This window comes from Catharus ustulatus, chromosome 8, assembly GCF_009819885.2.
Source record: "Catharus ustulatus isolate bCatUst1 chromosome 8, bCatUst1.pri.v2, whole genome shotgun sequence".
NCBI classification, from domain to species: Eukaryota; Metazoa; Chordata; class Aves; order Passeriformes; family Turdidae; genus Catharus; species Catharus ustulatus.
This window is the reverse complement of record NC_046228.1, coordinates 7,812,906-7,839,293: the sequence shown is the minus strand read 5'-3', so window position 1 is coordinate 7,839,293 and position 26,388 is coordinate 7,812,906. Positions and strand designations below refer to the sequence as shown.

The 26,388-nt window shown below is 42.4% G+C and overlaps 1 protein-coding gene across 1 annotated transcript in view; it reads right to left on the bottom strand.

Annotated features, from left to right (window-relative positions):
* ABLIM1 (actin binding LIM protein 1) overlaps nucleotides 1-13,387 on the bottom strand; it is a 191,941-nt gene extending 178,554 nt beyond the window's left edge. Inside the window, exon 1 of the mRNA XM_033066460.2 lies at nucleotides 13,275-13,387. Within this exon, the coding sequence (XP_032922351.1) occupies nucleotides 13,275-13,287 (13 nt within the window). The 5' untranslated portion in view covers nucleotides 13,288-13,387. The remainder of the gene's footprint in view (nucleotides 1-13,274) is intronic.
* Nucleotides 13,388-26,388: the final 13,001 nt, after the last annotated feature.

Below are 26,388 nucleotides of genomic sequence, written 5' to 3'. Positions count from 1 at the left end.
TCCTAGATCAGATAAAGCAGATTCTATATGAAATACAGATTTTACCTAGACTCCTGTAACTGCCAGGATGAATGATTCCACAAAGATCACAATGCCCACTGTCATTCTTTCAAATATTGGAATACTTATTCAGCTCCACATAGCTTATGAATCACAGTATACAATTAATATTATTTTAATCATGCCAAAGTATAACTGCCTTCCTTAACAGCTGAATTTTGTAATAACTATATATTCTTGTGGCTTTCTGTTCTGTCATATATACAATGAATGTGCAAACCCCTCGTTGTTTAGAAGTCTCCAAAACAGGGTTTCAGACTAAACACACCTGAACAAAACTGTATATCCCTTAGCACAGAACCCACTGTAGTAACAGGGTGCTGGGTTTGGTTGGGATAAAGTTCATTTCTTCATGGTAGCTGGTAGGAGACTGTGCTTTGGGTTTGGTCTGGAAGCAGTGTTGGTAACAGAGAGATGTTTTCATTACTGCTGAGCAGCGTCTACACAGAGTCAAGGCCTTTTGTGCCTTTTGTGCTCCTCACCCCTACCAGAGAGCAGCCTGGGGATGCACAAGGATCTGGGAGAAGACCAGCCAGGACAGCTGACCCCAACACAGGGACAGCCCAGCCCGTGCAGCACCATGTTCAGTACAGAAAACTGAAGGGAAGAAGAAGGGAGGGGCAGATGTTCGGAGTGCTGATGGGATGCATTGTGCATGAGAGAGCCCTGCTTCCCTGGGGATGGCTGAACACCTGCCTGCCCAGGGGAAGCACTCAATAATCCTTGATTTGCCTCGCTTGTGTGTGTGGATTTTGCTTTCCCTATTCAACTGTCTTTATCTCAACCCACGGGTTTTCTCACTTCCACTCTTCCGACTCTCTCCCCATCCCACTCGGAAGGCAGTGAGTGAGTGGCTGAGTGGGGATGAGCTGCTGGCTGGGGTTAAACCACAGCAGCTACAAACTGTTAATTGTGAAATGGCCTTAAAAAGGTGTGTGCCTCCCAGGCAGCTGTCCCTACAACCAGTCCTATGCTCAATATCTTCCTCTGCTTCAAACCACACCAAAAATCTGACCAATTCTTTTCTCTGACTGACACAAATCTGGAATAATTCTGCTGGCCTCCACAGTTATTCCAGATTTACACAACCAAAGAGAATACAGTTTGTCTTCCAAGAGGTCCAACACCAAAAATTACTTTTTGCCAGCATATTCTTTGCCCATAAAATAGGCATTGCAGTTTCTAAAGAGTAGTTCAGGCAAGAAACAGATCAGAAATAAAAGACAGGTTGATTATTTTTTGTAACACTCAGGAAAGATCAAATTGCTGTGTTTGCCTCACCCTCTGATACTGCAGAATATGCTCAATGTAAGCACAGTACTGCTGGACATTTTCAGAACAGGAAAATAACCATTTCAGAAAGGCCTTTAACTTTCAGTTCCCAGTGAAAAATGAATTAGATACTAAACCTTTGTGGTCCCAAGACCAACTCTTAAGAATAGAATGTTACAAAACCCATGGCAAATTAAGTTGAACAGAATGAAAAGATGAATTAAAGATTTCCTACTGGATTATTCTGCATTACAGAAATTAAGGAGGGTGGGGCAGAAAATTAAACTTAATAGAGTCCAAAAACTATTTCAGTCCATGATGATTATTGTTTCTGGAATTCAATTTGGGAAAGAAACATCAATTTATGTTTTACTAAGGACTCCACACTTTAAAGAAATTCTGAGTAGGCACTGTAGCATGAACTATAAATGCAGCAATGCTCTCCCATCGTGGTGTCAAAACATTATTTTTTATCCTAGAATTTGGAGAAATCTCAGACAAACAACATTTGTTGCTGGAAATCAGAAAATGAGAACACAGTAAGTAAACTGAATTTTCCAGCCAGTAAAAAAAGAGACAGATTCTGTCTACAGCTCTTAAATTTGGAACAGTTAATAACATTACTGGTGTTTAGGCAGCAGCAGTGATTCCTGTGGACTTTGTTTTCTCTTTCCACTATTTTTTTCTGTCTCCCCAATTTCTTTTACATGAAGTGTATTTTGTAAACAGAAAAACTACTGTTACATTCATGAAAACATTTTTGATCAATTTTGCCTACACATGTGGGTGCCGTTAGACAAGTCAGAAATCAAAAGTACATGGTAATTAACCCAATCCCAGTGAGTTAACACAGGACTCCTGTTGGCATATTTGATAATTTCTTTACATGCTCCAGCTGATGGGGTTTCCTCATTGCCCTAGGAAAACTCCTAATATTTCTGTCTGAAACTGTAACTTGCAGTGCAATGAAAGCATTAGTAGAAAAGAAATTAATTATGTATTCAAGGAAAGCAGCAGATCCCACTTTTAAGTAGACTGTGTAATTCAGGAGCTGTTGGGTCTCACAAAGATCAGCCCTTTGCTAGGAAACAGGGAAACATGGCACTTAACTTAGGTTTATATTTTTCCCCCCAAAGTCATATGTTTGCGCACGTGCTCCCCACTCCCTCTCCAGGCCCTATGCTTGTGTGGTAATGCTAGAGAAGCATAACTTCATAAACCTAATTGTTTAAAAATAGGATCTGGCAGAGAACCAGCTCCTAGATCAGTCTGTGAAGCGTTCAGAGGTTTTAGGCAGCAAAGAGTTTTTCCTTAGGCTATTACATTCCAATACTTCCTTCCACTCCCTTCAGAAAATCACTAAAATATTTGCAGCAATTCCAAGGACAGTTGCTCCAGCACACACTCCCCTTGACAGACTGCTAGGCTACTTGGGGGGCCCAAAAAATACAGAAATAAAAACAAAAAGCTTTTTGACACCAGAGCATTTGCAATTCCTTTCTGTAACTCTCTAAATGTTCTCTATTCCCATTTCTTTTAATCTTTTTTAGATTCACGGCCATTCTGTCTGTGTTAGTGCTGCTTCTGTACCAGCTTGAAGAAGGATTTCCACACACACTCTCTTGCCTTTCTTGCTTTAAATATGTTTATTTTGCTCACCCTTCTCAGGTGGACTCCCCCACTTTCCACAGCTCATGAGGTCTTCTTCACCCACTGCTCTCATGGCTTCTCAGCCTCCAGAGGAAAGGGCAGGAAGCAAATTTAGTAAGAGTAGAAGGCTCAATCTTGACCTGCTTCCTTGGAAAACTGAGTCATAGTCTAATAGCAACCTACAGATCTCACTGGATCTGTAAATCTGGAGGAAAGGTTCAGCTATGGGAGCTGGCTATCACAGAAAAAACATTTAATGTAACTCCACTAATCTTTCAGGAAATTGTGTGGAACGGAGCATGAACTAATCTCCTCCCCTCCTTCAAATGGCTGCACAGGTGGTTCCAGTTTCTTTAGCTGTTCCCCACACTGCCTCCCAATGTGTCTGTGTGTCCAATCCACATCCCTGTGCATGCACACAGCCACCAACAGGATCTCTGCTGGGGTTACCCCTGCCCTGCACTCCAGCCACTGCACCCGTTAGTTCTGGCTGGCTGCTCCTGACCTGCTCTCTCCCAGCCATTCCCTTGGGCAGCAGCACCAACAACCTGCACTAAAAATACCTCCTGAGCATCATAAATAGCAAGATGGTAGGATTCTTAATCCCCCTTCAGGCGTGTAGTCTTTTTGCTTTTGATAAATACAGAGTGGCAACAATGGACAGAGAATAAAATGCCTCTTACAGCACTGGTTTGCTTGGCCTTGCAGAAAGGAAAAATGAGGACTCCCAGTATCCACAAATGCTGTCAGCAGAGGACAAGTGAAAGAGGGGAAGATTGCTATTGCAAGAAGTCACAAAGTCTCCCAAACCTAAATTATGAACATTTTTAACTCAATAAGATTTATTGGCCGAACCACAAGACCAGAGCTCCTAAAGAAAACCTCAGATCTGCAGAGTACCTGCGTCAAGCAGGGAGCCAGTCAGCAGGAAAACTCAAAGGAAGGGAAAGGTTGGCTCTTGCCCTGCTGAACTTTTGTACCACCACAAGCTGTACAGAACAAGCCAAATGCACAGTGCCAGGCCAGCCTGGCAGAAGGAAGAGCAAGCTACAGCCCTTTCATGCCACTTGACTCTTGAAACACTTGGGCAAATGCTGCATGAACCTCTCTACACTCCTGCCACACAGATTTGAAAAACCCCTGCACTACCTAAGGACTGAGGTAATGGAATTTATCTGGAAATAAAAAATATGTCAAATAACCTAAAATCAGCTGCATTTAAGTTTTCTGCTATTTTCCTTATTGAATCTATTGGGGTAGAAATTCAACAGTTCCAAAGAAATTCCAGTAGTTTGCAAGCTTTGGTGACACCTATAAATCCAAATATTTAAAAATCCCAACATATGATAAAAAATGTTAGATGCTTTTTTGGTTTTTTTACATTCTCCTATTCCCCTTGTCCAGCTGCAGCTCTAGAGCAAGGGCATCACAAGTGCTGTTTCCTGCAAAAAAAACCTAGGAAAATATTTACTATGTTGCAAGCATGACAACAAATACAGTATCACTATGGCCACTATAAAATAGTCACAGACACTGGCAATTTAAAAAATTTAAATGGCATTTTCAGAAAAATAGAAATAAGGACAATGGTGCCAGAATTTTTTTGCAAATGAATTGAATTATACATGAACATAATTGGTTAACCAGAACCTTTATCTTTGAAACACAGGACTCCAAATGTGCACTGCACATCTAAGTCCACAAAACATTTTTGTCATTCATCCCAAATATCAAAACATCTGGCAACAGAAAATAGAAAAAAGTATTTATAGACATTTTTTGGACAGAGATTACTTCAGGTCAAATCTGAAAGCATCCTTAAGCTGCAATCATCAAAATCTTTTATCAGTGATTTTGGATTTAGCTAGTGTTACCAAGAGAGAAATATAACATAGGCTTTTTATAGCAGCTGCCAATTCAACAATGATCAAAGTTTTATTATTCTTCCTTAGATCAAAGGCTGGACTGAATAATTTTGGGATTATCTCCAGCTCATAAAGTAGAATAAACAGTTTTGGATAACCACTTTATTATATAACAATACAGACTTCTTGCAATAAGTTTTGCTCTAATTTACATATGCCACAAGTTTTTAATTAATTGGATTATCATTTAATTATTTTATTGGCTTATGAGGACAATAAAAGAGAAATTTATACAGCAGCAGCAGAAGACCATAGAAACATTTAAGTTGTGTCTTGTGCATCTACATTCATATGCAGAGGACATTCATGAGAAGAGGTGAAACCAAGATTAGGAAAGTAAGACTGGGCACACTTCCAGTGAGAGGAAATAGGTTTTACATCTATGCCCATTATAAACCACTCAAGACATCTGGAGATCTCCTCTTGTGGGACAGAGGCATTCACACACCTTGGCACACACCCTTCCTACTGGGATAAGAACATCCTAGGTACAGATAATCAGGATACTCACATTGTGTTGGCTTTCATTAGCAGGCAGAAAATACTGCCACGTGGATAATACTCAGCACAATTCTTGTTGCAACTGAACTTAATTGTAAAGGTGCTTAGATTTGAGTTTCACTCAGGTGTGCTTTCAGTCAAGAAAAATAATGTTTTTCTGCTTTTGGTTTTCATTCTGAGAAAACCATGATTTCCACACCGTCTGTTGACCACAGGCTCAACTGTGTTCCTGTTCCCCTGAACAAGGTGTTTACTGTTATCTTCAGTGACACAGCAAGTCCTAAATTCATCTCTTCTTTTACACCTAGTTCTAAGAAATTAATTCATTTTTCACAGTCTTCCTGGAAGTCAGCTCTCCCACAAACGTTGATTAAGAGCAGTGGCATCCCAGGACACAGAGAAAGCCATTTCTCTGGCATAAACTATTTTACATGTTCTGTAAGCAGGGCCAAGAGTTAGAGCTGGAACATCTTTTTCAGACTTGTTGTTATTACAGGCTCTTAGCTATGTTTCTTTATCATTAACTAGGTTTCAGCTCTTATGTAACCTGGTTGTCTCCCAGACTTTCGAATGCCAAAAATAAACTGAAAGCTTTCATCACGAGTTAAAAGGAAACTGTAATTTGAACAGCACTTTTGCTGACTTCTCTGTTGATCAAAGATGCCTCATACGAGCCTGATGTAATAGAAACAAAATCAGATTTATAATAACAGCAATTAAAGCATAATCCTTTCATTGAGTGAAATCTCACAGTCCTTACTTGTATAAGACTTACACTGGAGGAATAGATAAAACAAGACCCCATTTACTGAGGTACCAGTTACAGCAAAGGGAATGACAAGTACTAAAAAAATGTTGCAAAAACTGCTTCAGCTTCACACTTTTTATTAAAATGTGTCCATCTCTATGACAATACATGACCTGTTTTGCCATTCCAGAAACAAAATATATTTATTAATAAGGAAGCAGTAAACCAGAACATCTAATCAGGCCCTTCCTGTGCTAAGACCACCCCTCTGACTGGGGTGGTCCAAAAGGATAAGTTCTTAGTGCCACGGCACTAAATTGCCAGGAAAAAAGTCTGTAAGAAATAGAAAAAAATCACTGTTGGGTTCATCAATGAACAGTAACACGTACTGCAGTCTTCAGCATTCTCCAGAGGGAAACAAGCACAGGTCTAAAAGCTTCAGGGAGCCTGAACCTCATCATTTGCTGGCTGGCTTGGACTGGTTTTCTTGTATCACCCTCTCAGATGAAATTGCAAATACACCACAGGGGATAAAAGTACCTTTGCCTCATCTTTGAGAACATCATCTTCTCCATGTTTCCATTCAGAGTGCCCTCAGTCACAGCTGCACAGAGCAGGCATCTCTCCCATGGACTCCTCCCTGCAATCCTACCAGCACAGCAGGAAAATGCCAGCAACCTCCTCTCTGGAGGCAGAGGGCATGCTGGTGCCACACAACACTCTGGCTTATCACTTCTTCACACACCAATCATTTTTACAATGATGAGACCAGATCCTCCCGCTCCAAAATGTGGCAGTCATAGGAGCAGGGCGATGGTTTTCAACAAACTTGAAGTGCACATGATCTTTTCTATCCATGAAGAAATAACACCAAGGATATGCAAATTGGCCACAGCAAACTTTGCAGCAGCACAGAAGCCAACACAGGCTGCAGAACCCACACAAGAACTCGGGCAGGTAGTCAGAGGTAGCTCCTATTCAGCTCTCACTAAAGCTCTGCACTTTAACTCAAATACGTGAACAGCAGGCACTGCACTGAGGATGTGGCTGCATTTCATCAGTTACATGGAGCCAAATGGTTCACCAAAGCCCTAATTCTGGATGAAATTCTGGATTGCAAATAGAGAAAGAAGGATATAAAACAACCCCATCACACATCACACCAGTGTACCTTGTTGAAGCCTGTCTGATCCAAACTTGTTTACAAACTAAGGATTTCTCTCCACAACATATGGGAATCCCATTTGGGTGTGAGCTTCTGAAAATTTATTTCTTTCTGAAAACATGACATAACAAAGGCTGAGTTTTTAAAAATACAAGTCTCACAGTTTTTCTCTGCTATTGTTCTGTAATGTTTAGGAGTTTTCTCTAGGTTTTAATGAAGAACAACACCTAATTATAAACATATTGTTGCCTAAACAGTATGTGGTAAAAATATTTAAGGCTACTTGCTGGTATTAGAATTCACATGCAAAAATCTGCTTTCCACAGTGTGATTCTGCCTTAGCACTGCAAAACTAAGAAATACTACACCAGTCACATGAACTAACCATGTGTGGCTTTCATCTTCAATTACTAACAGATTAGATTAAAAAATAATTTGAAGTATTCAATTCAAATCTATTAAAAGGAAAAATAGAAATCCCCAAAAGATTGTTTTCAGAGTCTGTGGAACACATGAGATTCTGGTGTTCTGCACTAAAAGCAATCTTGCTGCTTTTCCTTCCATAAGCTGATGCTTATTTTCCTTCTTTGCAATTCCTTTCAAAACCATGCATCTAAAATAGACTCTACCTCATTGTCCCAGTTTCCTCTTGTTGTTGCCATTAGTCTATGCAACTTTTTCCACGCGTTCAAGACTAATTTTCAGCAAAGACTAAGTTTTGTTGAGGGGGGAAAAAAGACTGGACAAGGCATGAAACCTTAAAAAGAACCAGCTTAAAAGAGATACTGCTGTTTAAATCAGACACCTCTGTAAAATATTCTTCTCTCTGACTGAAACAAAAGCTCTTCCAGGCCTAAAGATTCAGGTGCAGCCACTGGTTCTCATGTACAGACATGTACTGCTTCCAGTGATTTGATGATTCAGGTGCTGATTCTGAGCTATTTAAGCCATTAAATTGAGGTTCAAACCCTAAAATGAGTAGTGAAAAAAACAGCATAAATCATTACATGGATTTAGAAGCAATAAACAGAAAGTACAGACAGGATTAAATAACAGTATGAAATTGGTACAGAAGAAATTTGGGGTAAAATCTGCGGAGAGAAAAGCTCTCAGAGCCAGTTCCAAATCCTGCCCTGCATAGGTGTTGTGAGTGGGAAACAGCTGTGCTGGCATGCCTGCACACACAGCCTGCCTCAGGTAGTGCTGCAGAGCCCCAGAGCCTGCCAAGAACGCATTCCTTCAGGCTATGGAGCCTTGCAGCAAGGAAAATGGGGAAAATCACAGGACTGGAAGCATTGAAACTACAAAACTTAACTACCATAAACAATTTTCAATTTCTAAAATGAAGGAAATGTCCAGCCAGCTCACACTGCCCCACTCCCCAGGTCACTCAGCCTGAGAGCGTTTGGTAACAGCCATGAAAGTCACATCACGAATTAGGGACATCATGACATGCCTGAAAGAAATACCCCTGACAACAAGTAGAAAAACACAGCACTAGATTTTAAAAAAGGATACAGCAGCCACCTCTTAAGTGGCCAGTCCTTTTAGATAAGAGCAATGTTACACTGAAAATCACAAATTGTAATAAAACATTAACCAGAAGCTCCCAGCAGCAAGTTTGGAAATTGCTCAGCACAGAATTCAATCAAAACCATTGCTGCCAGCAACAGCAGCCATGTCTACAGCTATCTGAGGAGAATTAGATTTGGAAAAGAAAAATCAAGACTGTTAATGGTAGGGACTCAAGATTTAGTATGTAAATTTCTCATTGAAAAATTGATGAATTTTCACACGTAAGTTCCCAAGTGTGAGATAGATCAACCAAGAAATGTGCAGTGTCCAGGAAGAAAGAATTGCTACCAGAGCACAACATAATGAGTTGAAGTTTATCATCTTCTGTTAGAACTCTATCATCAACTTGTGTAAGAACAAATGAGGAGCCTGAGAAGAGGCCCAGAAGGCAGAAATTCCCCTGTTTGCCCTGACCTTCAGACTCCGGAAAAAGAAAAAAAATAAATCCAGGACTTGTCTCACCTGTAAAATGAGGACAAAACCTCTCTCACTTCTGTCATGGTGACTTATTTATCTGAAACTTGATTGAAATGATTGATCTACATTTGTTTAAAAAACCTTATAGGAAAAGACAAAGATTGTAGTATAAAAAAACCTCTTAAGCTAAACAATTCTACTACTTTGACCACTGAGCAGGCTAAAAACTGCACCTGCCTTCTCTACAATACCCACATTAGCAGCATCAGGGTGACTCGCTACAACTTGTTAATACAGCTCAGCAATAATAATTCTTCAACACTAGCTTCTGTCAAAATTCAGTGACTTTCACAAAAAATCACACCAGTCTTGATAAACCTCCTATTTCACACGTCTTCATTTTCCTGAAGTAGTTGCTACTGGACTAAATACAGCTCATGCTAATTCTTTCAACATTTAGGGAAAAAAATAGCAAAGATCTTTGTATTTGATCGCACCAAAAACTCCCATTTGTGCCTGTTTGCTCTAGCATAACTGTAGATTATAATAGCTAAAAATAGCCATTTTTCCATTAACTTAGACCTTCATGATAACAAGTAGTTTTGACAGTTTTTAAGCAGTGTGAGATAACATGCACAAGTAGGTCACAGTTATACTTGGCTTTAGAAAAATGTCTTTCATCCAGGGAATTTACAGCTCTTTGCAAACAAGCCCTTAGGTAAGCAACAATCTATAAGGCTTACTCCAACACCCAAATTCACTCATGTATGAGTCCTAACAGCAACTACTTAACAACAGCTGTAAGTAGAATATTAAGCTTTTTGCAAACTGCAAAACTAAAAAGCCTGACTGACGTCAATGGCAGCTCTCCACTGATCCCAACAGGCTGCAGAACAGGACATGAAAGTGCCCTGGGAAGGACTCCAACTTGACAGGGAAGAGAGAAGTGATTTTTCAAAGTTTGTTTCAGCTCCTAGTTCAGTCACAAGATTTCCAAAATGATTATTTGTTCAAGCTTCTGGGAATACTTGTCTGTGCTGCTTCATCTGGCATTTGGTCAACACATCTGCTAAAGCCATACTACAAGGAAAGTGGTGGAGAATGTTAGAGACCTTCCATTTGCATAACAACAGGAGGTGAGAGACAGGTGTGAAGGACTGTAACAAGGTCTGGGAAGAGTGGAAGGAAAAAAGGAAAGTTTCAGAAAATTCATCTTAAGGCACAGGTGAGACATTAGTCCTCACAGCCCCTCTGAAAAACTTAGCTATCATTATTTCCATTGTACAAGTAGAGAAGCACAAAACTTGTTAATCCAGAGTTTTATTTAAGGCAAAATTACATTAATTTGTGTTAGTAGTTATAATTTATGTGTTGATTTATAATCTGTCTTAATTTCCAGTGACTACATGGGTAGTTTTGATTAAATAACAGCAGGGATCTAGAGCAGGAGAGTTAAAAGGAATGGTCCAAAAGTCGAGAGGTATGCTGGATTTCAGGAGTTTCTTCTGTCATCTGTTGCAGTCAGTTCACTACACCATGCTGCCTCCTGGAGCAAAAGAGATGAATAGAGAGCTGCACAGATGGAACACCAATAATAGTGTAATGTTTTTACTATCCCTTGAATATCCTCTGCAGTTTGGTAAGAAAAATGTCATAGGTGAATGTTTAACCTTTTGCTATGCTAGTTATGCTTGGTTTATAATCAACAAGCAGACAGCTCCAAGTGCTTGATGCATTCAGAATAATAATGATCACCCTTGGACATCTAACACCACATAAAATATTAACAATCAATATTCGCTGAGCTTGCAGACCATAATGATACAGTGTTTTTAATGAGACTGCATATGCATGAGATAATTTGCCTTCATGAAGCACAGGGCCCCTATCTGGCATTTGAACAAAGCTCCAACCCCTTAAAGACTCACTTCTTACTTGTGCTACATTCTCATGAGTAACCTCATGAAGATCTGTCAGATCACTTAAATGTGCAAAAGTAAGTTTCTATGTTGACTTTTAACAGCAGTACTGTTTGAAATGATTAATAATGACAATGGTCTATAATGTTTTGCACACAAACATTTACACATCAGCACTGAATAAATCTATTTATTTGCCCAGACTCACATATTTTCCACATAAATCTACTTGCTAAACTTTAAAAGGATATCTTGATAGAAATCAATATCTTCATCTCCTTCATGAATCTTATTCACTACTTCCCTCCAGTCCTATGGAGTCTTACTCTCTCTCCCCCTCTAATTAATTAAAACTGAAAAAACGAGATGGCACAAGAGGGACTGAGAAAGAATTCACTTTCCTTCTCCAGGCAGCTCTCCAGCAGAATTAAACAGGCATCAAACATCATGTGTTGTGAAGATGAATGGGAAAGAGGGGCAGTGGGGGGAGGAAAGGGAAATATGGTCAGTGGAAATGTTCCCTGGCTTCCCATTCTGTACAGTTCAGATTTTGTGAGTCATCTACAAAGCTGAAATCACAGAGTTTTTATGCCATTTTTTCAAATCCAGGTACCCCACCAATAACAAGTCTGCTCCAGGTTATAAAGCTTTGCTGGGTGTTTCCCACAAGTACTAATGCACATCACTGATGCTCATATACTTAGTGTTCTTCCAGAAATGGATTCTTTGGAGACCAATTTAGTCCATTTCTCCCTAAAGCAAGAAATCTACTGTTCCATGAAGAATTATGCCACTCTAACACCATTTATTATTTATATCTAAAATGTGATGGGTGTGATGCTTTAGAGTATGGTCATAGCCACAAAATGCCAACAACCTTTTAGGAGTAACACGATGTCTTCCATGTGCATGAAGCTCCTCTGGATGTCAACAGGAATCCAAGCAGATGAAAGAGCTGGTCCCTGCTGAGCAGTATTCAACACATGAAGATGCAGAGAGATCAAAGGATGAACAAATAAGATGCATCCTTACATTCGGGGGTTTGTCAATTTGTAATATATAATTTTTACAAAGTATTTGTTTCAAGTCAGAGATAGCCAGGGAATGGTTTTACTTGTCGTTATTGTGCAGATGATTGTCTGTCTTCAGGAGATGCTTACAAGTATTTCTGCTTGGTTATGACAACATTCAGAAAATGTTTAACTTTATGTCTCCAGTCCTTTAATTTATACCAACTATAATAAAACCCCCTAAAGCATCAGCCTTTGTGCCACACCTGTGCCAGTTTCTCATACTGGAAGCAGAACTTTGGGACAAGATGAGACCTGCAATCAATGAGGCTGATCAGTTCATCTCCAGCCCAGAATGGGCAAACACACAGACTTTACACACAAATGCACACAAAAGCAAAGCCTATTCAAGTTTAGACCATAATTATAAAAACCGCAAATCTGAAGTAAAACTCAAAACATTAATTTCAAGCCAGACGCCAATGTCCATCAGAGGTACAAACCGACGACTGGATTCATCACCACACCCTACCAGGAGCACTTGCGTTACCAATGACAGAAGCAGCCGGATGCCTCGCTGCGCTCATCAGACACCCAGCTCCAGCCCGTCACCATTCCCCGAGCAGCAGCCCCCGCCGAGCCCTGACCCTGCGCCCACCTTCACCACCATGTTCCTTTCTCTGCATACACCCGTACATCCCCACCGTCACCTCACCTCCCCGTGCCCCTGCAGCCGCCCCCCGGGTACCGGGGAGGGCGGAACGGGATCCCCCGCGCTCCCGGCAGGTGCGGCGGGTGCCCGGCCCCGGAGGATGCTCTGCGGCGGAGCCCCCGGCACGGCCCAGCTGCACAACGGTACCGGGCAGGGACGGCCGACCGGGGGTCACCCCCTGGCCTCCCCGTACCCCGAAATCGCCGCCGTAGCCCCGGCGTGCGGGGCACCGCAGCGCGGCCGGGCAGCAAGGTCAGCGCGGCTCCGGCCGCCCGCGGGGACGCGAGCCCGGCGCTGCCCCGGCGCGGCGGAGAACCCACCTCTGGCAGACATGGCTCAGGCTCGGGCTCGGCAGCCGCGGAGCTGCTGCTGCTGCTGCTCTGCTGCTGCTGCTGCGGCGGCAGCGCACGGCCCGCACCGCCCTGCGCCCTCCGCGCCGCGGCCGATGCGGGGGGCGGCGGCCGATGCTGGGCCGGGCCGGGGCGGGCGGCTCCGCGCCGCCACCGCGTCCGTCCCTGCCCTTCCCTGCCCTGCCCCGCTCTGCCCTGCCCTGCCCGCCGCCGAGCGGGGCGGCGCCGGGGGCGGCTCTGCGGGGCGGGAGCGCGGCTGTGTGCGCGGTGTGTGCGGGTCTGGGTGTGCGCGGTGTGTGCGGGTCTGGGTGTGTGTGTGCAGGTCTGGTGTGTGTGTGTTTGTACGGGTCTGGGTGTGCGTGTGCCGGCTGCGGGGCGGGGCAGCGCCGGCGGAGCCACCGCGGCCGCAGCCGCTCCCGGGCGCGGTGATGCGGGGAGCGGCGGGGCGAGGGGCGCACGGCGGGGCGAGGGGCGCGGTGCTGCAGAGGGCGACAGTCGGGGACAGCGGTAAAAGCCACGAACGCCAAGGAGAGCGGCTCGGCAGAGCTCCAGCTCCTCGGAGTGCTGGATAGGCGTGTCCGCTCCCGGAGTCACTGTCAGCGCCGTGCGACAGCAGCTCTGCTCGCTCGGGACCTGGCGCTGAAGTCTGTGGCACAGCTTGAAATTCACGCACCGAACAGCGAAGATGTACCTGCGTAACTGTATGTAAATTGTATATAAACATGAAATTTCTAGCAATGTTGTCTGCAAAGCAATCTTGGCGTTAACACACAGAAAAGAGCACTCGGCTTCCTCCTGGCACCTTAATAAAAGTACCAAGCGACCAAATGCGACACACCAGAAAAACAAGATCAGTATCTGGTGGACACCTTTACCCATGGCAGCCAGCCTCCAGCCTAGTGAAACCAAATATTCCCATGACATACTAAAAAGTAAAACCCCTACGCCACCAGATTATTAGATGGTGGCAAGAGTTAAGCAAATCAACAATCTAGTTTGTCAAGAATGACAGGTTAAAAGACCACATCAGAATAGTGCAGTTAAAACATTAGAGCAGACTTTTATCAATTTCAGAATGAACTAAAAAACAGAAAGCCCAATCTGTGATGTTCAGCAAGGAGCCAACATGCAAACTGAATGACAGGAGAGACTGAATCACACTCCTCCACTCTGATCTGCCATGCACTATGCATCTTCATACTAGCAAGAAGCCTACACAATTTTTCTATCAAAAACCCCCATAATTACTGGAATCTTATCTAAGAGAGGTGGTAAAGATTGCACTATCATATAGCCACAGGTCAGGAATGGATGCTCACAAGAGATACATGATGGATTCTCACTGCTGTCTGCAAACGCAGCCCAGCCAGCGCCTCTGCTCTGTCAAATCCAGCCTCTGGCACTGCTCACCTTTCTCCTCAAGCCAGCCGAGTACGGAGGGCATGGAAGGGAAGCATGGAAGCAGCAGCAGCATGGGCAGCACTCACATGCCCCCTCATCAGGCGATTCAGGCACAACAGATGAATTGGCACATCTGTTTGCCTGAATTTGTGCTCGTGCTCACACACTGCAAAGACTTTTAGTCACATCCAGCTCTGTTTGCCATGGATTAAGCCCATGTTCCCTACACTTCAGTTCAATCATATTCCTTATGTCATTGTTTTCTTGCCCTTGCAAATGTTTCTGAATCCAGCAATAGAAATAAAATAAATCTTTAGTTTTTCTTTTCTCTCTAAATTCCTATGGCATTATCCTTAGCTGGTGATCTGACATCCCTTGAAAAACAGTTCTTTTCCCTGCTCCTTTTCTGAAATTAGAATTTTCCATTTACAAACAACTCAAATTTTCTTTCTTGTCCAAAAGAACTGAAGTTTTCCTCAGTCACTGTAGTATGACAGCATTTTGTATTTTTAATTAAGTCATTTCCTATGCATTTCCTCAGTGAGTTTCTGACTAGAACTATCACAGGTTCTCCCATGTGGTGCTTAATAGATGGCTTTAAAAAGAAGGTTCAGGAACATGCAGAAATTAGCTTTTTAATTAAGAACTTCCTTTCTTTATACTGCTAGGAAGTAGGAAGGGAAAGGCATTTGTACCTTGGGATTCTATAGAACACAAAGAGTTTATTCCATTCATTGTGTAAACTCTCTGTGGCAGAGAAGTTGAACCAAGTTGAACATGTTGGCCAGAGAATACTAAAATGGGTCAGATACAGCACTCATTTATTAAAGTAAACTTTTCAGCTGGGTTTCTTGAGGACACAAGGCTAATGGAGTGGAGTTTTACTTTCCTGTCCGTCCCCTCCATCAAGTTGCCTCTAAGAATTTTCAGATTTGGATATGGAGAATTTCAATTCAGGTTGACCAAAAGGTATAATTCAGAACAAGTTCTACATCCCTACAAGTTTTGTAGTAATTAGCACTTAAGAAGAAAAATTAAAATAAAGGAGAAAAGCTGCAGTGGAGACAGTTACCAGTTCTGGAGGCCATGCCTTCATTAGCCACAAGTACCAGTCAGGCAATCTGCATGTGGGCAGCCAAATCAGCTCCTGTAGTTGCTGTCTGAGATCCTGTCAGTATTTAGGGAACATGGAAGGCAGCTGAAGAGGGTGAAAAAAGAAGGTACAGAGAAGTGAGACACCATTATCATTATTTTACAGGTGAAGTTGAGTCAGAGAAGATGGACAAGCCTTGCTCACTCTCCTATGCACTCCCTCTTCCCTTAGTCCCACCCATGTGCTTCTGCTTGCCTCACTGCAGCACTGGCTCGATCCTCATGGAACTACTTTAGCTCATTAATTAACAAAGAGTTGCTCACTTTCTGTAGCCAAATTCCCTACATTTGCTGTCTGAACCAAAGGCTCAGATAAACACTGGAACATGACTGAAGGCAAGTGCAGAACTGCACAGCCAGGAAGGGTGAGGAACCATTAGAGGCAGCAGAGATGTTCCTTTTTAGCAGCAGCAAGTGTTGAGCTGTTTGATTGAGCCATTTCCTGACTACTTTAGAAGTCCATTAAGGAGCAGTGATTGACATTGTTTTATTTCAGGCATCTACCTGAGGCTTCTGAATTAGTCAGCTGGGAAGTGAGATCCTATCTCCTACATTTTGCTACTGACTGTACAGATTAAGCTTCTAGCTCATAATGTAAAAAGATCCATTAGGTAATTTTTTTAAGGTATTCAGGCTTCAAGAGATCCAAACAGGCACCTTGTGATTTTTTAGAGATGCCCAAACACTAACACATTTTACCAAACAGCAGGTGTTCCCAAGTCCTGTCTCAATGCCCTTGAGGAGCTAAGTGTGTTGTCCAAGGTCACAGAGAAAAATCTATGTCAGAGCAAAGCACAGAACTTGCATCTTCAAAGAGAAGTATCCCAAATGCTGGACTGTGTTCTCTGTGCAGCATACCTTCCTGTCACAGCCATTGTGTGAATATAAAACAGAAAGCTCTCCCCTCATCTCTTTTGAACCAGTTTGTCTCATATAAAGTAGGATAGTAGTTTTAAAAGTAATTAAGGTCACATCAGTCATATGTAAATCTATTTTTCCCATGAAAATCAGCAGAGAATGACATAGGGATTAAAAAAACAGGTAGAAGTCAGGTGCCTATCTTTGCACAATGCAAGATCTTTGCTCTTGAAAATCTTTGTGAGAAAAATTGGAATTTTTTTGGAACAACAGACAAATTCTTATAGAAGTAGGTTTCAAGAACAACTGCTGTGGGCAAGGCAAATGGCAAGGATGGCCAGGATTGATGAATAATGACAGAAACTATTGGATTTTTCTACAGATTTTTCCCATATGTTCCACCATAATTCCACTAGCTTCTTTTTTAGGGAAATCAGACCTATAGCAGTTATACTAGAGAGGAACAAAATGTAAAGCATTACTAAGCCTGATAATTTAATCAGAATTTTAATAAGATCAGAATAAGTAGTTTTTTTGTGACATGAATGACAAGAAAGCAAGACAGCTCTCTTACTTTAAATATAAGACTCTTACTAGAATTTGCAATTAGTCAGTAATGGACAAGATATTCAAATAAATACATGGCCTTTCACTGATTACATTGAGCTTCTAGGGCAGTTCTCACTAATCTTTTTGGAGAAAAGTTCCTCTTTATATATTTCAAAGGAGAACTAAGCTCCAAATTACTCACACAAAATATTAATAGAAATCTTTGCTTAAGTTGTTTTTTTTCCCCAAAAAATCCCACAGATAGAGATATATATATATATAAAGAGACTTAACCAATTTAAAAAAAATTAAATTTGATAAGACAGGAAGTTCTCCAGAGTGAGACAAATCCCAGAGTCATCTTCCTGATTTCTTCTCATTCTGTTTTTTCCTGGTTTTCTTAAAAAACTCCCTTCTTCTATGTGTTATTCAACCCTCCACATTGTTCTGTGGAATCCTGGGCCAGTCCTGACCACCAGACTCGAATAACCCAGAAAATTTTACACACATGATGTAAGATCGTGCTATCACATAAATGCTATAGGTTTTATATATGCCAGAAATACTGGTAATCCTGGAAAACTAAGGAAAAGCCTGTTAATAGCTCTGTATTGCTCTTCCATCAAAATGACTGCTGTACCTGTGGGAACTTAGGACACAAAGGCCAAAATGACCATTTTTTTCCTGAGAGACAGCTTTGCAAATGTCATTTAAATGTTGGGCAGCATTTACTGCTGAAGAACTTCAGCATCACCCCTGTATGTGAACCTTACCAGGAAGATGCCAACAAAGAGCTCAGTCAGAAACTTAACCAGGTTTTGCACCAGGCTCTCCCAAATTCACAAATGAAATATGTGCTGTGAATAAGAGCTGTGAACATGGGAGATGATGAGATGCATCCCAGCCCTGAGGGAATTGGCTGATGTTGTTGCCATATATTTGAAAAGTCATGGAAGTCAAGTGAAGTCCCTGGTGACTGGAAAAAGGGAAACATTGCTCCTATTTTTAAAAAGGCTAGAAATGAGGAGCCTGGGAACCACTGAGCCATCAGCCTCACCTCTGTGCCTGGGAACAGATCCTCCCAGCAGCTCTGCTAAGGCACAGGGAGAACAGGGAGGTGATTTCAGAAAGACAACATGCTTGACCAACCAAGTGGCTTTCTACAACAGAGCACCTGCATCATTTGTTGCCTTCAGGAGAGACAGAGACAATCCCAAAAACTGCCTTTGTTGCTATTTATATACTTCTCAGAGCTGCATCAAGGGCATTATCTCACTGTGTGCCCTGCTTCACCCTTTACCCTAAAGAACTTGCTGTGGCCAAACTGAATTAAATTATGCAGTTAGAATTGGTTAAATGTGTGTTTTTCCATAGAGTAATTTTTACATCATGTAAAACATGGCAGGCATTTCCTTCACTTTAGCAAAGATGTTTATGAATAGCGTGGCAACAATAGCAAAGAATATTCTGAATAAGTTAGAGCCAAAATCTCTCAGCACTGTTATACACAGTGAAAGTTTGGTGAATCAGAAGGGAAAATGCACCTGTGTTGTGATTACAATAAGCCAAACTCTGAGAAATGTATACATTACATTCTGCTGTGAACAGCCAGGCATGTGTGGGGTAGAAAGTCTGGGACCAAAAAAAATTTTATTACCTAAATCATCATGAAAGTACCTCAGTGTATAATTTGATGTCTGGTCATAAGAGATACTTAGGTTTTTCCCTGTACTCCTGGAATTCACACATCACTGTCTTAATTTCTCACATGCTATTTTCTTTATATGTATTTTCTATCCTGAACTCTGTATTGCAGGGCCCTCTGGCTGAGAAGTATAGAATTGGACAGGCCTCCTTTCAGAGCATATCAAGATCATTCCTTAATTAGCTGGTGGATGCAATTTGATTTGAGAGCACAAAGTACTGGCTCTTTTTCAGGAACTGAATGCCTTGTTCCTTGTCATACTGAGTCAAGATATCAGCCCCTGGTACCTGACCTGGCACTGATCAGTTTTACAGCCAAGGCAAATGCCTGCATGTAGACACACCCTCCTAGAAAAAAATCTCCTGGAAATTGTGATGGCTGCTTCACAAGGACTCAGGACACACTTGGAAAAGAACGTGGGCAAACCAGTCAAAAGCACAGTCCTAGAGTCATGGCATCAATAAACTCAAGTCCTGAAAGATTCCTAAAAATATTTGGAAAAAAAGAAACACACTTTTCCTTTTAGTCTTGCCCAATATGATCATGTACACAGGTTCTGGGTATTTTTTTTCCCTTGCTTATTGACATACACCAATAAACCTATCTGCTATATAATTAATGCATCTAAATCTCAGATCTAGATGAGTTTTCCCATGCAGTATTTTTCTTTCAATGTGTTAAAAAAAAAAAAATCAGAAGGTTTAATTCAGTCATGCTTTTTTTTTTTTTTAATTCACTTTTGAATCTGTTTGAGCTTAAAGCTGATGCCAGTTCTCCACAACACTCAGTTGTTTATTCCCAGCAAGTCATGCTGACAGAGATGCCAGCAGATGACTGAATTCCCAAGTTAAGCACATCACTGGAGTAAAACAGCGTCGGGCTGCCCTCTGCGGGCTGGGATCTGGATCTGGGACAAGTTGTTTTGCAACACCACACAGAAACTGATTATTGTGAGTATAGGATTTCTACATCTCAACACAGAATTTTGATTTATGATGTACACGTGATGCCAAGACAGCAATTGGCTCTCTGCTGCCTGGTTCCTGCTACTGGAGAGGAAGAAGGAAATGCAGACTGCAGGTGTCTGATGCAGCAGTCAAGCGCTCTAGGTACAAATAACAGCTCAGTCTACAGCACCTGGGAGTTCCTGGGAGACCCACAGGACAGCAGCTTCTGAACATAAAACCAGAGAAATAAATGCCTCGAAATACTTCCCTTGGCACATGAGCTGCCAGGCAGGAACCAGGTACAGCGTATTACAGCACCACTCCAAGATCTAATCAGGAACTGGTTCCTTTATATTAGCTGTATTACAGACACAGGTCTGCTTACTTCAGCATTTCACAACATGAGGCCTGAATGTCAAACTAGTCCAAAGTACCCTGAGGCAAGAGAACAGGGATGAGCAGCAGAAATATTCCTGCATGACGCTGGGTCTGCTGCAGACTTCATTTTCTTTGCTCATTGTCAGTAGTGCCTCCAGCTCAGCTCCTTAAAGGCTTCATCCAAGTACAGACGCTCGTTCCTACAGGGCTGATGACTCAGAAAGAAATTAAAAAGGATTGAGCTGTACAGACTTTTTCTGGAAATGGAGTTTGGCACAGAGTATAGCTTCTGAACATGAAATTCTAAGAGGAAGCATTCAGGTTCTCCCTCTACCCCCACCCACAGGTAAAATAATGCAATGGTGATGTTCATGGTCACTCTCCCCTCTGTGGGAGCCACAGGAGAATTCAGCTAGTTGTCAAGAAGGGCCAGTCTTTAAAGGACCCTTCTTAAATTCATTGAGGTTTCGTTGTAATAAAGATTACGCAAATATCACGTGGGATGTGAGAGCCACAGGGGTTAGTCAATGTCTTTGTAAACTCAAACCAGTCCTGTAGCTTCAAATAACATCATCTGAGAGCCAGGCAGGACAAGTGAACTGCTGAGATGATGGGCTGTCAGGTGTAGCAACCAAAGCGTTTACAAGCCAAGCAATACACAGCAGTTAAGCCCAGAGGTAACATCAAAGCTGGCACACCAATTCCTTCTATACGGGACACACAGGGATATTTTTTTCCCGAAATAATTACTAAGAGGTATTCGCTCCGGATCTGTCCTTTGTCCCAGCGGTGAAGCCGGGTCAGCTGCGCCCTCTGCTGCCAAGAGCTGGAACTGGCGGAGGCAGTGGCCTCTTCCCGGGGTTAACACCTGGGAACACCTGGAATTCTCTCACGAAACTCCACGCATAGTGAACGCTGGAGAGCGTTGTGGCACCAGAGTTTGGGCTTGCCTAGATAATTGTGCTATCAATAATTTAAAATCAATCACGAAGCCACTACCGAGTGCCTTGAGTCATAAATATTTTATTTATATATTTATTTTAATTGCTTCAAAATTAAGAAGTTTTACAATGCCAAAATTTAATGTCATGCTCCACGAGAGACTTAAATTATACCTCAGGACAAAGATATGTGAATTTAAAGTCAGACAAAAACCTACTTTTAATTGTGGACTAATGAGACAGAGCTCTGCTAAAAGCTTCTATACTTGCATGGTAGCAGTGTGCCTGATTTAATTTGCATAACTCATATGGACTATCAAGATCAGCTTTTGCTTATGATTAAACAGATTATCTGATGACATTTTAGGGATCAACAGATTACAGTCCTTAATCCAAAAATGTAAGTAACAATGAAATCTTATTATGCATTAGAAAACAAACAACGCAGTCAGAGCTGATCTGAAAATGACTCAGAAATCTCTTAGTAGAGTCAAAGCCAAGCACCTAAATTCTCCCCAGAAACACACAGATTCTGGTTTCCAGACTTCTCCATCTGCAAGTGCTCAGATGAAAGACTGAGGGAATCCATTTATTATTGGGCAGACTACTCAATTTTTCCCCCCAGTATATTAGGGCAAAATCCAGTTTTATGTTTATTTATACCACATTCAGACCCTTGCATTCATTACAGGTGTAATATAGCATAGACCCAGCAGTTTATCTTTAATCTCCTTGCTTCAGCTTCCACTACCACAAGAAAAAGTATCCTTGTGCTCCTGCCAGCCTGCAGGCTGCAGTGAAATTGGCTAAGCTCTAACTGATCACATCTGAGTGTATTTTATCTGCTTTCAATAATTTATGATATGCTAGCACTTGCAGATACTGTATGGCAGAACATCCATATATTTACTTATATAGTAAAGCCTGGATTTTAATGCTTCCAGTGGAGCACAAATGTTTGAGGAAAACATGATGTGATTGGAGAAGAAATGTCTTATTTTACTGACAACATGCACTCCCATTTACAAGCCATTACATAAAGTAAAGCAGGGTGGTACAGAGAGTGTGAAGCACAATCAGGGAATAGCTGCTGGGCAGGCATATTTACCTGGTGTGGTGTCCTCCACAATAGGCAGCAACGAGTGCTGGTGTCAGGAGACTCTTGCAGATGTGACAGGTAAGCACCCAGACAACAGATGAACGTCTGGGAAGTTTGTAACCCAGCAGAAGACAAATGAGTGTCTCCACAGAAAGAGCAGATGTGCAGATGTGGAACAGAATTCACAGGCCAGGAAATGCCTGAATATGGGATTTATGAAATACTGCATGAGCTGATTACACAGAGCTGCTAGCGAACCAGCAAGGAGGGAGGTGATATACACGGGTGAGAGCACAGAACCAGAAAATTCATGACAGAGAATGACTTCAATTCCACTGCAAGCTCCTCAGTGTGCTATGCACAGCATGCTTGCTTTCTGTAGTAAAGCCCAGCATCAGAAAGGTCTGAGAATGATGTTAAATATCTCCTTAGCCCTTCTCAAAAGCACAGATCATGCAAAATCACTAAAACGTCATTCTTTATTTTATCCAAGTAGTCAATGAAAACATAGATGTCAATCTGATTATTACAAACACAATAAAATCCTGCACAGAATATCAACAGATATTGGGCATAGTGTTAACAGAAAAATTTTCATCTAGGGTAAAAAAAATTCACCAAAACTTCAGGCTCTCTGAAGCAAAAGTCCAGACTGCAGGAACTTCTTCTGTAATGTAGACAAATGCATCCATTAGACACTGGCCTAGTGCCATCAATCCAAATAGCAGAGAGATTTTCAGATAGAAAGGCCAGCACATTATCTCACTGTCACACACCATCTAAATTGATTTAATCTAGACAATTTCATTAATTTGTAAGAAAGAAGAAAGTTCTCAAAAGCTCTATCAATTAGAACAGCCTCACTTTCACACTTTCACATCTCACATTCAAGAAAAACACTAACTGACTGTATGTACTTTTCCAAAAAAAGAACTACCTTGCCAAAAAAACAAAAAACACACAACCCCAAGGCAGCAGAAATGTGTTTTCAAGGGTACTAAAATAGGCAGCAATACTTGTGTTTACTTCAGTGGAAACAACTTCAAGCATGAGCAGGTGAAGATGCATTGTTGCACATGATGTGACATTGGTAGCCCATCCAAAACTGCATCATCTCCAATTGAATCATCCTGAAGGAAAACAAGAAGAATCCAAACAAAATGGAACCTCAGCTGAGTTCATCTGCACTGACACCGCTGAAATAATTTTTCCATTAGTTTCCAGTGATTTGCATTACTACTGGTTTCCCAATATTTACCCAATATTCCCAGCAGTGAGAAATACATACATATGGTTGAGAAATTAGGGGCTAATTGAAAAAATCATAGAAAAAGTATATACAATTTGCAAGACATAAGCATCAAAGCCCATATTCTGCACTATGGCTACAAATTCAAGCCCAATCTATTGGCTGGTAAATGCAGGGTTATATGCAGAGATTCAATTTAATATGCTGAGGAAAAATAATTTACATGAAATATTTTCTGGTTTTTTTTAACTGCAAGGCATGTCACACTGAGAGTTTTAATAAGAAGTCATTTTTACAACCAAAATCTTAATTTCAACCACGATGAACAGTTCTGTTTAAATAATAATGCATTTATATACATCAGTCACTCTTAGAATAATAAGAGGCCCTCAAGCATTACAAAAGCTTTACTTCACCATCTGTGATTCTGTGATTTATGATTTCATAAATTGTTAAGTACGATTAGGAATACTCTCACAGCTATAAAATTGTCTCCTTTTATGTCTTCATGATATCTTACTGTTTCTTTATTCATCTTGCTGCTCGGAGATAGGAAAGCCCAAGCACATTTAAGACATTTTTGCAAGAAAAAACATATTCCAAAAGCATCTTAAATGACTACATTCTCTTAGACATAGATATGGAGGTACCTTCCAAATGCAGCACCTCTCCAGATAAAAATCACCTAAACACAGAGATGTTTCACCATATGTCTGCCCACATGGAAAATTTACATTTCCTATGAACATCTAGAGAATACAAGTTGACAAATAGAGAATAAGCAGGTTTTTAAAAACCCAACAAAAACACCTTTAAAATAGGTGTTGACATATTGGGACTTCTGGATTTTGAGAAGGAAATAGCTCTGCTCTTTAACAACAGCAACAAAGGTGTCCACATACAACTAGTATTTACTTCCATGGAGTATTTGGGCTGTAGCTCTCCAGGCCTGCAAAGCACAGGGGTAGTAACAGCAATCAGTACAGAAAAATCATTAGTAAGATTTCATCACAGTATCATCATAGACTTCCCAGATGACACAATTTAAAGAACAGCAGTTAAATACTGATTCATCTCTCTCTGCAGGCTCCTAGCACATTCCTTTCCAAAAATAATGTGGAAGCTTTCCTTCATTTGGTATTACAGGATCTCCTCCCTTTCCCATACTGGTCTATCACCTTCCCAACATTTCACTCTGCTACCCAGTGCCAAAGCAATCCTGTTCTTCTACGTCAACTTCTCCAGTGTCCAAACACTTTCCCAGAACATCACACTGCTTGCCAGCTACATGTGTAACTTCTTCTCACCCCACTTCACCTCTGCTTTTCCTGCGGCACCGGAAAATGGGAGGGATGATCTTTTTCTCTGAACTATTTGATTTGGAGGTGAAAATAAAGTTCTCTTTGTCTCCTTCTCTCTGTGTGGAAAAAAAAAAACAACAAAGAATCAGTGAAATGGGCAATGTGCACACTGCCACAAGCCCTCTCATCTGTGGTACCTTGCAAGGAGCATGCAACACACACCATCAGCCTCTCACCCAGCAGCAACAGGACAGGATCATTTATGTTTGGAAAAGACTCACATTGTCAAGTCCAAGCTTTGACCTAATGCCCCCATGCCCCCTAAACAATACTGCAATGTCACTCACTTTTTGAACACTTCCAGGGATGGTGATTCCACAATTTGTCACTGGCTTACTCTGTGTTGTGAAGAGTTAGTTCTCGTCGTCCCTGTGGATGATGACAAGACACACAATGTCCCAGCAGACAGCAAGCTGAGCCTTTTGCCACACATGCCAGGGCTGCTCTGTACCCATGCCATGTCAGCAGGAGGGTGGAGACAGGCATCTCCCCATGCTCACGATTCTGAGGGACCCCAGAAACCTTTGAAGAAACCTGATGGCAGCCTCTGGGCACAGGGACTGCAGAGGTGGGCACCCCTCATCCAAAACAGTTTGTGCCCAGGTGGGCAAGAAGTCCAATGGCACCCTGGCCCATCTAAGGACTAGTGTGGCCAGCAGGACCAGGGAAGTGGTTGTCCTTCTCCACTGAGTACTAGTGAGGTACCTCCAGTGTCATGTCCAGTTCTGGGCCCCTCAATTCAGGAAGGACACTGAGGTGCTGGAATTAGTCCAGGGAAGGGCAAAGAAGCTGGGAAAGGGTCTGGAGTAGGTGTCCTGTAAGGAGTGGCTGACGGCACGGGGGCTGTTTAGCCTGGAGAAAAGGAGGCTCATGGAGAACCTTATCATTCTGTGTAACTCCTGGCAGAAGGGGGGGTCAGGTCTGCTCCCAGGCAATCAGCAGCAGAAGAGGACAGAGTTTTAAGCTGTGCCAGGGGATGTTTGGGCTGGCCATTAGGAAGACTTTCTTCACGCGGGGGTGATTAGACATTGGTATGGACTGCCCAGAGAGGTGGTGGAGTCAGCATCCTGGAGGTGCTTAAGAAAAACTGCACATGGCACTCAGTGCTACGGTCTGGTTGACACGGTGGTGCTCGGTCGTAAACTGGACTGGATGATCTCAAGGTCTTTCCCAGCCTAAGTCATCCTGTGGCTGCGATTCACTTCCCTGCCCGGGAGTTGCTCGCAGAAGCGGAGGCCGGCTCGCGGCACAGCAGCGGCCGCTCGCAGCCCGGCAGCGACGCTCACCGCCCGCGTCCCGCCCCGCCCGCTCCCCGGGGCCGGCACAAGCGGCCCGGCCGGGCGGGAACGCGGCGCTCCCGGCTGGCAGCGCCCGGGGCCGGGCGGAGCGGAGCGGGGCGGGCACAGCCGGGCCGAGCGCCGTGCGCGGGGTGGCGGCCCCTGCA